The sequence below is a fragment of the Corvus moneduloides genome, chromosome 29, assembly GCF_009650955.1.
Source record: "Corvus moneduloides isolate bCorMon1 chromosome 29, bCorMon1.pri, whole genome shotgun sequence".
Taxonomy (NCBI): Eukaryota; Metazoa; Chordata; class Aves; order Passeriformes; family Corvidae; genus Corvus; species Corvus moneduloides.
Window position 1 is genome coordinate 864,518 of NC_045504.1, and position 14,036 is coordinate 878,553.

Below are 14,036 nucleotides of genomic sequence, written 5' to 3' on the forward strand. Positions count from 1 at the left end.
CAAGGCCCCACGTGGCCAAATCCAGGGCAATGTCATCCCCCAAGCATCCGTGTGCCAGCGAGTGCTGGAGCTTCCCACCCTGCTCCCACCAGCCTTTGCTGCTCAGGAAACAGCTAATTAGCTGCTCCTGCTAATTAACCCGATCCTCCCTCCCGCTCCCAACTGCTCCTTTCTGCAGAGGATACACAGCTGCTAATTAAAATCCCCAGCTCCTTTGGCTGGAGGAGCTGGCGGCTGCCAGGGCAGCAGGTCCGGGCACATCGGGTCAGAGAGCAGGGATGGGGGTCCCCAGGAGCGGGCCCCCCCCCAGACAGAGCCCCTCAGCCCTCCCTCTTCCCAGTGAAGCCCAGTGTGGTGCTGTGGATGGGCAGAGGAGTCGGGGGAGCTCCCCTCGAGCTGCCGGGGCAGGGGGGACACCACGCCGCGATTTAAAGGCTGTGTCGCCCGCTCCACCCTGCCAGTCCCTCTCCTCCTTCCCGGGAATCCGGCCAGCAGGATGGGATGAGCTCCTCCAGCTCCCACCTGCCGGGGATGTGAGCCGGGAATGTGCTTGGGCTCTGGGGCACGGCCTGGTACCGCATCCAACTCCAGAGCCAGGTTCCAGGGAGCTCAGGGAGGGAGAGGCAGGGCAAGACGGGGTGGGGGTTCCCTGCAGCCCCTCAGAGTGGTGGGAGAACTGGGCCTGCATGGAGACCCCACCCTTCACAGAGACCCTCCCCGAACCCCCACCTCACACCGGTGAGAGCTGAGCGATTTCCCGGGAGAGCCAAGTGATTCCCCCGGGGCGGCTTCCAGCAGCGCCCGAGGCTCTCAGTGCCCACAGCCCCCCGCGTCCCTGGAGGCCCCCGCGTCCCTGGAGGCCCCCGTGTCCCTGGAGCCCCTCGCTCTCGCCGTGTCCCGGCATCACAGAACAGCACCGGCAGCTGCCGTCCCGGGGCTTTATTGGGGTCCGAGGCGCAGCCCCCGCCGCCGCAGGTCGGCCCGCGCCGCCCTGATGTGCTCCTGCAGCTCGGCGGCCGCCTCCTCGCAGTCGTTGAAGGTGGCTAGGCGGTAGCCCACGGTGGCCAGGGAGTAGCAGCCGAAGGCCACGAGCAAGTAGACGGGCAGCGGCAGCAGCGCCTGGCGGAGCGGGGCCGGCGGCTGCAGCCCCGGCGGGGCCAGAGCCAGCGCGGCCCAGGCCGAGCCCAGCAGGGCGAGTCCGCACAGCCACTGCCCCAGCTTGGTCATGGCGGCCTGAGGGGAGACGGGCTGTGAGACAGGAGCGGGGAGAGGGGGACCCATGAGGGGAGAGAGGGGGAAAAGGGGAGAGAGGGGACGGGGGGAGAAAGCGGGGCGGGGGGGAGGGGCAGAGAAGGAAGGAGGAGGGAAGCCCGGAGAGCGGAGCCGGGAAAGACGGGCCGCCCCGCGCCGGGCCCAGTCTCCCCGGGGCTCCTGACCGGAGCGCGGCCCCAAACCCCTCTGGGCCTGCACCGGCCGTACCGGCCGCACCCCTCCGAGCCCCCCCCCCCCCTCAAAGACCCGGGCCCAGCCCCGCCCCCACCTGGCTTGGTCCCGCTCCCGGTCCTGGTCCCGCTCCCCGCTCGGCGCGGCGGTGACGTCACGGAAGCGCCGCGCGCGAGGGCTGCCGGGAGCTGTAGTTCCACAGGGGAGCGGCCGCGGGCGCCCCCTGGGGGCGGGGCACGGCACCACCGGGACCCCGCCGGGACCCCGGGTCCGGCCCCGCTCCCGGTGCCGCAGGAAGCGCCGGGCTTTGTCGGCCGCGGCCGGGGCCGCAGGAAGCATCTGGTTTCCTCCACGTCCGGCCGGAGGGGTGCCAGGGGCCTGGCGTGGGAGCGAGTCCCGTCCACCCTCCCACAGCTGCAGGGACCGTGCCGTTCCCACCCCCCCACCGGAGCAGCCCCGGTGCCCCCCCCCACGGTGTCCTGTGGAAGGCACAGATGAGTCTGTGATCCCCTGCCAAACCCAGCAGCCTCGGCTGTGCCAGCGCAGCAGTCTGGTGGCAGCTGGGGCTGCAACCCGAGCCACTGGGACCCCCACAGCCCCCTTGCCCGCTCCAGAGTCTGCTCCAACCTGCCTGGCTCCCCTGGGATCTTCCTCCCCTGCAGGTCTGGGCAGACAAGATACCAGCAGCACATCTTGCCCCCCTTGGCCACCCCCAGCTTCCCTGGGCAACCTAGAACCTACCCCAGGCTCCAGGGCCACTCCCAGCCACACTGGTGCACAGCAGGGGCAGGAACAGGGCCAGGAGCTGGCGAAGGGGACAAGAAGCTACAAAGAAATGGCTTTATTGGGCAGGGGGGAGTCCCGGATCGGCCACAGGGAGGGGGCTGCCCCAGGAAGGGGCATCGGGACATCAATTTCTCTTCCTGCCCTTCCCGACAGCCTTGGCAGGAGCAGCGACGGGTGCTGTGGACTGGTAGAGAGTGGAGGAGATCTTGTTGATGTAGTAGAGACCGACCATGGAGAAGATGAGGCTACGAGGGCAGAAGGAAAGAGGGTGCTCAGCTGCTGGGCACAGGAACACGCCAGGGTCATCCCAACACCTTCCCTGGGTCCCACTCCCCTGCCCTTCCTACACCAACACTTCCCCCTTGGATCCCACTCTCCCCTGTCCTTCCTGAACACCCTCCCTTGGCTCCCACTGTGCTGCCGTTCCTGCCAGCCCCCTGAGGGTCTCTGGCAGTCCTGGCCCTGCCCACCATCCCGTCCCTCTCCCAGTGTCACCCGTGATCCGTCGGGGTCCCCTTGATCGCTCCCCAACCTCCAGGGCAGCTCTGGACATACCAGGTGGTCACACAGACCCGGTGGATGAGGCCAGAGGCGAACAGGGCCAGCAAGAGGCAGGTGAGGACTGTGGAGAACCAGGAGACACACGATGCTGCAGGGCTGCCCCCGGTGATGGGGGAGGCCGTGGCTGCAGCAGCAGCATCATTTCCCCCAGGCCCAGCAAAAGCTCCAGGGGAGCTGCCACAGTTCCAGGGCAGGGCTGGGACCATCCAGTCTCACTGCTGGAGCACCCCCAGCCCTTCCACAGGCCTTTGGACACCGACGTGTTCCCGCTCCCCTCCTGAGCTCCCACAGCACTTACTCTCGGGGAATATCTTGGCCTGGAAGCCCTTCCCGAAGATGAGGTTCTCCAGGTTGTTGAAGGCCTGGTTGTGGGGTTAAGGGACAGAACGGGATCCTGCTGTCCTCCCATCTCCCATCCTCTCTGCTCCAGCCCCACTCCTGGCCTCTGGACCTGCTCCCGTCCCCCCACTCCCATCCCACGGCCCTGCTCCCAGCCTCTGGACCCACTCCCAGCCCCTGGCCCTGCTCCCCACCACCCCTTTGGTTCCGTTTCCAGTCCCCTGACACGGTGCTCTGGCCCCACTCCCCGCCAGCCCCGCTTCTGTCCCCCGGTCCCACTGCCGGTCCCCAGGGATGCAGTGAGGGAGCAGACGAAGAGCGCGGAGCCCAGCAGCCCTCCCTGGATCGTGAGCCACTCGGTGGAGGCGAGCTGCCGGCTATACATCTGCATCCCGGCGAACAGCAGCAGCGACAGCAGCGACGACAGTGCCAGGGACGTGCCCGTGCCTACGGCTGCGCCCCGGGGCCGACTCAGCACCGGCACCAGGACCAGGACCGGGCCCGGGACCTGAGCCCAGCCTGCATCCATAGGGCCGTCCCGTGCTCCCCGCCCCCGCTACCCCCCTCATTCCCCCATTCCCCCATTCCCCCAGCCCAGTTACCCCCCCACTCTCGTTAATGCCCGCCCCGTTACCCCCGTGCCCCCAATACCCCTCCACTCCCCTCGCCCCCGTTACCCCCCGCTCCCGTTACCCCCGTTACCCCCGTGCCCCCCTGCCCCGGTACCCCTCACTCTCCCCCTCCCCCCTGCCCCCGTTACCCCCGCTATCGCCCCTACCCCCGGTACCCCTCCCGCCTCGGTTACCCACCTGCCCCGTTACGCCGCCTCCCCTCATTACCCCCGTTACCCCTCGTGCCCCCCTTGCCCCCGGGTACTCCCATTACCGCCGCTGTCCCCGTGCCCCCCCATTCCCCCCCGTTTCCCCGTTACCCCCCCCCCCGTGCCCCCCTTTACCCATGGTGTCCCCAGCCCGTCCCGGTCCGCTCCCGGTGCCGCCGTTCCGCGCACGCGCACTGCGGCCGCGCGCAGGGGGGACACGGCAGCAGCACCGGGCTGCGCCACTGCGCGTGCGCGCGCGGCCCCGCCCCTCCCCGCCCCCGCGGCGGCGCGCGCGCCCCCCGGCGGCCGGGAGTGGCACTGCAACGTCCCCGCCGCACGGAGCGCCCTCTGGCGGCCGGGACAGGAACAGCGCGGGGACGGGACCCCCGCACCCGGCCCCGGCACCGACCCCGGGACCCCCCCCGGCAGCACCGCCGGTACCAGTGCCACGCTCATCCTGCCCGCAGCCCACTCCAGGCGCCTCTCCCCGAGCGTCGCCCGTCGGGGGATGCCCGCCTGTGCGGTGAGAGCATCTCCGCGCCGACCCCCGCCACCGGTGCCGCCCCTCCGGTGCCTCCACCGCCCCCCGGTGCCGGCGGGGCGGGCGCCGCCGAGCATGCGCGCCGCCACCCCCCGCCCTCCCCCCCGGCTCCGCCGCTCCCTGCAACACACCGGGGTGATCGCGGCCGCCGCTGCTGCCGCTGCCGCCGCAGGCACGGGCGCGGGGAGCGGAGCCATGGCCGAGGGCGAGGACCTGCAGACCTTCACCTCCATCATGGACGCGCTCGTCCGCATCAGCGTGAGCGGCCGCGGTGGCGGCGGGGGGGCGGACAGGGGTCCTCCGGGACCGGGTCGCCGTGGCAACGCGGCGGGGACGGAGGGGGGAGGGCGATGCCCTTGAGGGGTGGGCGGGCAGCGGACCCGCACCCCGACTCACCGCAGCGACCTCCGGGGAGGGCCGTCATCGAGACCCCCCCACACCGAGCCACGGTCGAGCCGGGAGCACCGGGTGCAGAGGGGGCGGCCCCATCCCGGCCCCGATCTTGGTGCCCAGCCCGGTCCTGGCGCTGGTTCCAGTGCTGGGCCCAATCCGGGCTCTGCTGTGGGTCCAGCCCCAGTCCCCATCCCAGCCTCCATCTCCACCCTGGCCCCCATCTCCCTCTCCATCCCAGTTCCAATCCCAGCACCCATCCCAGTCCCCATCCCCATTCCAGCCCTGGGTCCCATCCTGGCACTGTTCCCAGTGCTGGACCTCATCCCCATCCCAGCCATCATTCCCATCCCAGCCCTGGGCCCCATCCTGGTGCTGATCCCAGTGGTGGCCGCCATCCCCATTCCACTGCCGGTCCTGATACTGGCCTGATCCTGGCCCTGCTCTGGGCCCAGCCCCAATCCCATCCCCATCCCAGGCCTGAGTCCTATCCAGGTTCTGATCCCGGTGCTGGTCCTGATTCTGACCATGCTGCTGGTCTCAGGCCTGATCCTGGCCTGATGCTGGCCCTGGCGCTCATCCTCGCCCCCAGCCCCAGTCCTGATACTGGTCCTGGCTCTGGTTCTGTTCCCAGGCCCGATCCTGACCCTGCTGTGATCCCAGCCTCAGCCCCCAGCCCCATCCCTGTGCTGGTCCCAGTGCTGATCCTGATCCTGACCATGCTGCTGGTCCTGGTGCCAGTGCTGGCCCCAGTCCTGGTCGTGGTGTGGCCCCAGTTCCCATCCCCAGTCCAGCCCTGGGCTTCATCCTGGTGCTGGCCCTGGTGCTGTTCCTGATACTGCTCCCAGGCCTGATCCTGGCGCTGCTGCTGATCCCAGCTCCATTCCTCATCGCAGTGGCAGCCCTGATCCTCATCCTGGTGCTGGTCCTAGTGTTTGTCCTCATCCTGTCCCTGTTGCTGGTCCCAGGCCTCATCATTGCCCTGATGGTGGTTCCAGTCCTTGTCTCCATCCCAGCCTGGGTCCCAGTACTGGTCGTGGTCCTGATACTGATCCTGGCCCTGGTGCTGGTCCCAGCCTGATCCCGGTCCTGATGCTGATCCCAGGCCCTGATCCCAGTCCTGATGCTGATCCTGGTCCTCGTGCTGGTCCCAGCCCTGATGCTGATCTTGGCCCTGGTGCTGGTCCTGGCCCTGGTGCTGGTCCCATCTGGTCTCGGCCCTGTTCTGCCGCCGGGGGGTGACACTCCCGCTCTCTCCGCAGACCAGCATGAAGAACATGGAGCGGGAGCTGGTGTGCCCGGTGTGCAAGGAGATGTACAAGCAGCCTCTGGCACTGCCCTGTACCCACAACGTGTGCCACGTGTGTGCCAGCGAGGTGCTACTGCAGCACGGCCACCTGTGCTGCGACCCCACCTCCGAGCCCACCTCGCCTGCAGCCACCCCGTCCACCCGCAGCCCCCGCCTGGGCCGCCGGGCTGTCCCCAAACCCGACCGGCTCGACCGCCTCCTTAAGTCAGGTGGGGCTGGAGAGGACAGCAGAAGGGAGAGGGGCAACAGAGGGGATGGGGATGGCTGGAGACGACAGGGGTGGCTGAGGGGATGGGGACAGGGATGGCTGGAGGGGTTGGGGACAGCTGGAGGGGGTGGAGATGGCTGGAGGGGACCGAGATGGCTGAAGGAGAGGGGGATGGCTGGAGGGGACAGGGATGGATGTTTGGAGGGGATAGAAATGGTTAGGGGAGATGGGGACAGCAGAAGGGACAAGAATGGCTGGAGAGGACAGGGGTGGCTGGAGCGGATGAGGACAGAGATGGCTGGAGGAAACAGGATGGAGGGAGGGGAGGGAGATGGCTGGAGGGGATGGCAGAGGGAATAGGAACAGCAGAGGGGATGAGGATGGCTGGAGAGGATGGGGACAGGGATAATTGGAGGGGTTGGGAACAGGGACAGCTGGAAGGGATGGAGATGGGGATGGGGACAGCACATCAGGAGGGCTGAGGGACTCTGGCCTCATGCCCTGCTGACCCCCTCCCTGCCTCCCTCCCACAGGCTTTGGCACCTACCCAGGGCGCAAGCGGGGTGCTGTGCACCCCCAGACCGTCAGCTTCCCGTGCCCCGCCTGCCAGCGGGACGTGGACCTGGGCGAGCGGGGCCTGGGCAGCCTCTTCCGCAACCTAACGCTGGAGCGGGTGGTGGAGCGGTACCGGCAGACCATCAACATCAGCGCAGCCATCATGTGCCAGTTCTGCAAGCCCCCGCAGCTGGAGGCCACCAAGGGCTGCACGGAGTGCAAGTCCAGCTTCTGCAATGAGTGCTTCAAGCTCTACCACCCCTGGGGCACCCAGAAAGCCCAGCACGAGCCCACGCCCCCCACCCTCACCTTCCGCCCCAAGGTACGGCCTCCCTATGGGTCCTCCTGCCCCGATGGGGGATTAAGGCTGAGAGAATGGGGTTTGTTCAGCCTGGAGAGGAGAAGCTTTGGGGTTACCAGATTGTGGCCTTCTCGTATCTGAAGGGAACTTTTGGAAAGGTGGGGCCAGAATATTTACAAGGGCCTGGAATGACAGGACAAAGGGCAGTGAGTTCAAACTGAAAGAGTAAGTTTAGGTTAGATATTAGGAAAAAATTCTTATAGTGAGGGTGGTGTGGCACTGGAACAAGTTGCCCGTGGAAGTTGTGAATGCCCCATCCCTGGAAGTGTTCAAGGCCAGGGTGGGGCTCTGAGCAACGGGGTCGAGTTGAGGATGTCCCTGCTCATGTCAGGCAGGTTGGAACAAGATGATCTTCAAGGTCCCCTTCCACCCCAAACCATTCCATGATTCTAAGATTTGGGGGTGCAGGGGTGGGACTCTGCAGGGCTGGAGCGGGGTGAAGAACCCCGCTGAGCCCCGCTGTGCCCGCGCAGGGGCTGATGTGCCCGGAGCACAAGGAGGAGGTGACTCACTACTGCAAGACCTGCCAGCGGCTGGTGTGCCAGCTCTGCCGTGTGCGCCGCACCCACACCAGCCACAAGATCACCCCAGTGCTCAGCGCCTACCAAGCCCTCAGGGTAAGGGCTGCTGGGGCCGAGCTGGGGCCCTGTGGGGAATTGGGGGCACCGCAGAGCCCCGGTGCAGATGGGGGGTGTGGGGCGGTGTCTGCCGGCACCACGTCTCATCACCTTCCTGCAGGAGAAGCTGACGAAGAGCCTCGCCTACATCCTGAGCAGCCAGGACACGGTGCAGACCCAGATTGCCGAGCTGGAGGAGACAGTGAAGCACACTGAGGTAGGGGCAGAGGGCGCCCGTCTGTCCCTGAGCTGTCCCTAGGTGGCACAGCCAGCCCAGTCCCCTCTGGTCCCAGGACATGCCACACACTGACCCTGCCACGTCTGTGCCCGGCAGGTGAACGGCTCACAGGCCAAGGAAGAGGTGTCACAGCTGATCCAGGGGCTCTGTGCCATGCTGGAGGAGAAGCGGGCCACCCTGCTGCAGGCCATCGAGGAGTGCCAGCAGGAGCGGCTGGCCAGCCTGCACGGCCAGATCCGGGAGCACCAGGCCATGCTGGAGAACTCGGGCATGGTGGGCTATGCTCAGGAGGTGCTGAAGGAGACTGACCACCCCTGCTTTGTCCAGGCTGCCAAGCAGCTGCACAACAGGTGCTGGGCTGCGGGCACGGGGCTGTTGGGGGGGTCAGGGCCCTCTGGTGCCCGAAGCGTCCCCGTGACATCCCCTCTCTCCTGCGCTGCAGGATCCTCAGGGCCACCGATTCGCTGCAGAGCTTCCGTCCTGCAGCCAACGCCTCCTTCAGCCACTTCCAGCTGGATGTCAGCAGGGAGCTGAAGCTGCTCACCGACCTGGCCTTCATCCGAGGTAAAGGCAGCGGCACCCGGGCACCGGCTGTGCCCCGTGCCGAGGCGCAGCCCCCGCGGGCAGAGCGGGTCCCTCCCCGCCTCGGAGCTCCAGCTCAGCCGCGGCTGCCCAGGGCCACGCTCGGGCAGGCGCTCGCGGATCTGCCGGTGCCCCCTCCCCGTCAGGGACAGCCCCCGCCCCAGCAGCCCCCAGAGATATCCCTGCCCTGCCCTGTGCCAGGGCATCCGGGCCAGGGGCAGACAGGCAGGGCCGTGGTGCCAGGTGAGGGCAGCAGGAGTGCCGGAGGGTGAGTACGGAGCTGCCCCACTGCCGGGCAGGCGCTTCCCGCAGGGCAGGAGCCGCGGGGCCCTGCCGGACCCGCTGGCGACACGTTTCAGACCTGCTTCTACCTCTCTTTGTTTATAGGCTGCGGCCGCTGCCGAGGCGTCACCGAAGTAACTGAGGCAAGTCACACCCCTGCCCCAGAGCCGCCCCGCTCTCTCTTCCCATCCCTCCATCCCTCCATCCCGCTCCCACCCCGGCCCCGCTCCGCCGCCATCCTCCATCCCCGTCCTGCCCGCCGGCGCTGGCAGCCGGTGGCTCTGCCTCCTCCATCTGCCGCCGCTCCTCCTGCCCTCCCACCCCCTCGCACTCCATTTCCGTCCCCATCCTCGCCCCATTTCCATCCTCCTCTCGCCCCATTTCCATCCCACTCCTTGCTCCATTTCCACCCCCTTCCTTGCCCCATTTCTGCCCCCCTCTCACCCCATTTCTGTACCCTCTCACCCTCTTTCTATCCCCTTCCTCACTCCATTTCTGTTCCACTGTCACCCCACTTCTGTCCATATCCTCACCCACTTCTGCCCCATTCATCACCCCATTTTCTCCCCCCTCCTCATCCCATTTCCACTCTCTCTTGCCCCATTTCAACCCCATCCTTGCCCTATTTCCACTTCCTTCTCACCCCATTTCCATTCCCCCGCTTTCCATTTCCGTCCCAGTCTCACCCCATTTCTCACTCCATTTTCATTCTCTCCTTGCTCCATTTCCACCCCTCTCCTTGTTCGATTTTCTTCTCTCTCATCCCATTTCCATCCCCTTCCTTGCCCCATATCTGTTCCCCCTTCACCCCATTTATGTCCACATTCTTGCCCCATTTATGTTCTTCTCTGCACCCCATTTCTGTCCCACTGTCACCCTATTTCCATCCTCTTCCTCACTCCATTTCCATTCCTCTCCTTGTCCCATTTCTTTCCCCCTTTGCCCTGTTCCCATCTGCCTCCTTGCCCCATTTCTGTCCCTTCCTGCATCCCATTCCCACTTTGTCCTTGCCCCATTGTTGCCCCATTTCCATTCTCCCTCTTTCTGTATTTCCATCCTACTCTCACCCCATTTCTGTCCTCTTCCTCTCCCCATTTCCATCCCTCTCCTTGCCCCTTTTCTACCTCCCTCCTCATTCTGTTTCCTTTCTCTTCCTTGCCCCATTCCCATCTTTCCCTTACCCTTCTCCCACCCGCCATCCCCTCATCTCTCCTTCCCACCCTGCCTCTGTTCCTGCCAGTACCTTCTACCACCCTCCATCCCCATCTCCTCCTCCTCCTCCTCTTCCGCTGCCTCCACTCTCTCTTTCTCTCTCTCTCTCTCCTCCCTCCCGACTTGCACTCAGCCTGTCTGGTCCCTGGAGCCCCACAGCAGCAGCTCCTCTGTCCCCCTGACTCTCGCTCTCCTCCGGTGCCGACACACGGTCTCCGCAGTCAGATCCCTCTAGACTCTGCTGGTTGTGCGTCCGTCAGTCCGTCCGGAATCCCGGAATGCCCCCTCCCTGCGTCCGGCCGCCTCCCCGCCTGCGGGGCAGGGGATGCTGCCTGATGCCCGCCGCTGCCTCTCCCCGCAGCGCCCGAGGCCCCCGTCATCGACACGCAGCGCACCTACACCTACGACCAGATCTTCCTGTGCTGGCGGCTGCCGCAGCACTCGCCGCCCGCCTGGCACTACACGGTGGAGTTCCGCAAGACCGACACCAAGGCCAAGGGGCTGAAGCTGTGGCAGCGGCGGGAGGAGGTGCGGGGCACCTGCGCCCTCGTCGAGTACCTGGACACCGACAGCGTCTACGTGCTCCGGGTGAAGGGCTACAACAAGGCGGGCTTCGGGGACTACAGTGAGGACATCTACCTGCACACGCCACCTGCCCCGGGTGAGAGGGGATGCGGGCTTGGGTCACCCCAGAGTGCCCCGCTGTGCTGTCCTGCTCACCCTCCTCTTACTCTCTTCCCCACAGTCCTCAACTTCTTCCTGGACAACCGCTGGGGCTTCAACCGGGACCGGCTGGCCATCAGCAAGGACCAGCGCGCGGTGCGCAGCGTCCCCGGCATCCCCATGCTCTTCGCGGCCGAGCGCCTGATGACCAGCTGCCACCTGTCCATCGACCTGGTCATCGGCGACGTGGCCATCACCCAGGGCAAGAGCTACTGGGCCTGCTGCGTGGACCCCAGCTCCTACCTGGTGAAGGTGGGCGTGGGGCTGGAGAGCAAACTGCAGGAGTGGTTCCAGGTGCCACAGGACGTGGTGAGCCCCAGGTGAGCGGGGTGGTTTGGGGGTGCAGGGTGTCCTCTGCCTGTTCCTGCCTCCCCAGCGGGCACTGGGGTGTGAGGGGAGCTCCAGCCTGTCCCGTGGGTGTTGGCACCAGGACTCACCTGTCCCCCCTCCGCAGGTACGACCCCGACAGTGGCCACGACAGTGGGGCAGAGGACACAACAGTGGAGGCACCTCCTCCCTACGCCTTCCTCACCATCGGCATGGGCAAGATCCTGCTGTCACACGGCTCAGCCCTCACATCCCGCGACCCCAACGGCTGCACCGTGCCCTTGCCCCCGCGCATCGGCATCTGCCTGGACTACGAGCGGGGCAAGGTGAGCTTCTACGACGCCGTCTCCTTCCGTGAGCTCTGGGAGTGCGGCGTGGACTGCTCGGGGCCCGTCTGCCCTGCCTTCTGCTTCATCGGAGGGGGGGCCCTGCACCTCCAGGAGCTGGTGGCCAACAAGCAGGAGCGGAAAGTGACCATCGGGAACTTCGCCAAGCTGGACTGATCCGTGCCCACGCTCCCCGCACGCCGCCGGCTCTGCCCCCCGGGCACCCCGCGAGTGCCAGGGCCTGGGGGGGACACAAGTGGGCAGGGAGCAGAGCATAGAAGGGGTGGCCCCGGCCCTGCCACCACTGGGGACAGGCCAGGTGTTTGTTTTGTGGGATGGGGGGGACGGGGACAGCTTTGCCGTCCCCTCCTCACCCTGTCCGCCTGCCCCTAGCTCCAGCTCAGCCCGAGGCTGCTCTGGGCTGGGGCTGTGGGCAGGGCTGGCAGAGGGTCAGCCCTAGAGATGGGTCAGGGAGGGGGACGGGGCTGCGCAGGGAGGGGGGTGGAAAGTGACAGTGGGGTGACAGTGGAGTGGAGAGACTGGGTGCTGGTTGGGGGTGGGGGAGGCAGCTGGGGCGGGGGAGAGGGCGGGGGGAGGCTGGGCTGGAACAAGGTGTGAAGATGTTTTGTAAAATGGCTCGTTTTCAATGTGGATCATCTGGCTGCAGCCAGGCACCGCCCCTGGGCACAGCCACCGTGGGGTCCCTCCCGTGGGCTGCTGGGCACCTCAGTGCCCCCTGCTCTGCCCTGTCCTTGGGCAGCAACGTGCCTGGCCAGCCCTGCCCGTGCCCCGCCTGCACGTGCTCTGAGGGCCACGCTTGGCTCCCGTTACACCGCTCGGTGCCAAACTGCACCCAGCCGGGGGGGGCTGGGGCTGCGGGGTCCGGATCCGACCCGCCAGGGAGCCCCAGTGCCGCGGGGGCTGTGCCGGCAGTCCCACGCCGGGATCCGTCCGAGCTGCTGTCATTTCTCCTGGGTTCTGTTACAACAAACGCTGTATTTTCACGGTTTCCTACAATAAACTGCGATGCCAGACTCCTCCGGAGCCTCCCTGCCACAGGGGGGCCGTGGGGCCGGGCTGTCCGTGGGGCCAGACTAGGCATGGGGTCAGGGTGCCAAGGGAGCAGGGGTCTTGGGGCTGGATTGGCTGTGGGGTCACAGGACTGTGGGGCTGGGCTGGCCATGGGGCTGTGAGACCAGGCTGTCCAGGGGACCAGGGGGCCGTGGGGCCGGGCTGCCCTTTGGGCCGTGGCCAGCAGGCACCAACCCTGCCCAGCCCGGGCAGTGCTGACGTGTCAGGTCCTACCCGTGCTCTGCCCGGCCACGTGGTCACTGCCACCCCATCACAGGGTGTCAGGGGGCTGCTGGACCGGCCATCTCCCCGCTGGGCCTAGAGCAAACTCCTGCCACATTACTGGGGAGTCCCAAGGGTGGCCAGCCCAGCCAGGGGAGCTGCTCGGTGCTGAGGCATCTTCTCTGAGTGGGTATTGGAGCTGGACCCCCCACCCAGGTGCTCTGCATGGCAGGTGGAGGGGCTGCAAGTGGGGCAGGGCCCTGCCTGGGTGGGTGCCAGTCCCTGGAGATCCCGGCCCCCAAGCTGGAAAGGGAGGGGGCCATGGGGCTGAGCTCTCTGCCAACAGGCAGCTCTTTGTAGGGCCCAGCCCTGCAAATCAGGCCCCTGTTCTGATTCCTGGGGCCCTGCCCAGGGCTGGGGGGGCTCAGTGGGGCAGCAGCAGTCCCAGGCACACCCCTTCCCCCACGGGGCTCTGCCCTAGGCACACAGCCCCATCCCCAGCTGGCAGAACAGAGCTGGGGGGTGCCACGCTGTGCCAGAGCCCCCCATCAGTGCACCCCCCAGCCCCACAGCAGTCACAGGGCACCAGGCCTCCCTCCATGCTCCAGAGACCCCCAGCCCCTTGCCTGCACCCCAGCACAGCTCGGGTACCTCCCAGCACATGCCAGGGTCCCTGGGCACCTGGCACAGCCATGGGCCCCACCCAGAGCCCACAGGCTGTGGCCAAGGGACCCATCAGCTGCCTGCTGCTGGGCTGCTCCCGGCCAAGCACTGGCTCCGTGCCTGCACTCACACGGGATTTCTTTGGGGAAGGTTTGGTTCCTTGTTTTTCTGCCTTTTCAGTGGTTGCCAAAACCCTCCCAGTGCCCAGGAACAGGCCCAGCCCAAACTGGGGCTGTCAGGGGGCCACCACTGCACTCCAGGCATGGCTGTTCCAAGGTTTGTACCCTGGCACACGGCCTCCTGGGGTCACCACACAGCCTCTTCTTCCAGCACCCCCCAGAGCTTTTTTGGGGCTCACTGAGCGTTTGGAAGACCCCGAGCCCAGCCGGGCAGGGGCCGGGAGCAGGACACGCCGCGTGCACCCAGGGACACACGTGCAGCTGCACGGCCCCGTCAGCAC

At 66.9% G+C, this 14,036-nt stretch overlaps 3 protein-coding genes across 3 annotated transcripts; 1 reads left to right on the forward strand and 2 right to left on the reverse strand.

Annotated features, from left to right (window-relative positions):
* Positions 1-924: 924 nt before the first annotated feature.
* On the reverse strand, positions 925-1,651 carry DPM3 (dolichyl-phosphate mannosyltransferase subunit 3, regulatory). The gene is made up of 2 exons (XM_032093592.1): positions 1,541-1,651; positions 925-1,233 (listed from the first exon to the last, which is right to left on the reverse strand). Exon 2 carries the CDS (start codon positions 1,225-1,227, stop codon positions 940-942), a length of 288 nt encoding a protein of 95 aa, XP_031949483.1. The 5' UTR covers positions 1,228-1,233; positions 1,541-1,651; the 3' UTR covers positions 925-939.
* A 618-nt stretch (positions 1,652-2,269) lies between these two features.
* On the reverse strand, positions 2,270-4,687 carry KRTCAP2 (keratinocyte associated protein 2). The gene is made up of 6 exons (XM_032093379.1): positions 4,342-4,687; positions 4,085-4,297; positions 3,428-3,582; positions 3,089-3,152; positions 2,785-2,851; positions 2,270-2,474 (listed from the first exon to the last, which is right to left on the reverse strand). The coding sequence occupies exons 1-6, from the start codon at positions 4,685-4,687 to the stop codon at positions 2,354-2,356; spliced, it is 966 nt and encodes a 321-aa protein (XP_031949270.1). The 3' UTR covers positions 2,270-2,353.
* On the forward strand, positions 4,592-12,102 carry TRIM46 (tripartite motif containing 46). The gene is made up of 10 exons (XM_032093694.1): positions 4,592-4,748; positions 6,143-6,398; positions 6,931-7,274; positions 7,787-7,930; positions 8,052-8,147; positions 8,265-8,518; positions 8,611-8,732; positions 10,606-10,905; positions 10,990-11,287; positions 11,422-12,102. The coding sequence occupies exons 1-10, from the start codon at positions 4,686-4,688 to the stop codon at positions 11,795-11,797; spliced, it is 2,253 nt and encodes a 750-aa protein (XP_031949585.1). The 5' UTR covers positions 4,592-4,685; the 3' UTR covers positions 11,798-12,102.
* The last annotated feature ends 1,934 nt before the right edge of the window (positions 12,103-14,036 follow it).

Coding starts and splice junctions, on each gene's coding strand:
- DPM3 (XM_032093592.1), bottom strand. CDS start 1,227: ATGACCAAGCTGGGGCAGTGGCTGTGCGGACTCGCCCTGCTGGGCTCG.
- TRIM46 (XM_032093694.1), top strand. CDS start 4,686: ATGGCCGAGGGCGAGGACCTGCAGACCTTCACCTCCATCATGGACGCG. Junction 7,931..8,051: donor GCGCCTACCAAGCCCTCAGG/GTAAGGGCTGCT, acceptor ACCTTCCTGCAG/GAGAAGCTGACGAAGAGCCT. Junction 10,906..10,989: donor GCACACGCCACCTGCCCCGG/GTGAGAGGGGAT, acceptor TCTTCCCCACAG/TCCTCAACTTCTTCCTGGAC.
- KRTCAP2 (XM_032093379.1), bottom strand. CDS start 4,687: ATGGCTCCGCTCCCCGCGCCCGTGCCTGCGGCGGCAGCGGCAGCAGCG. Junction 4,298..4,341: donor GGGGTCGGTGCCGGGGCCGG/GTGCGGGGGTCC, acceptor CCCGGCCGCCAG/AGGGCGCTCCGTGCGGCGGG. Junction 2,475..2,784: donor CGGGTCTGTGTGACCACCTG/GTATGTCCAGAG, acceptor CTGCCCTCGTAG/CCTCATCTTCTCCATGGTCG.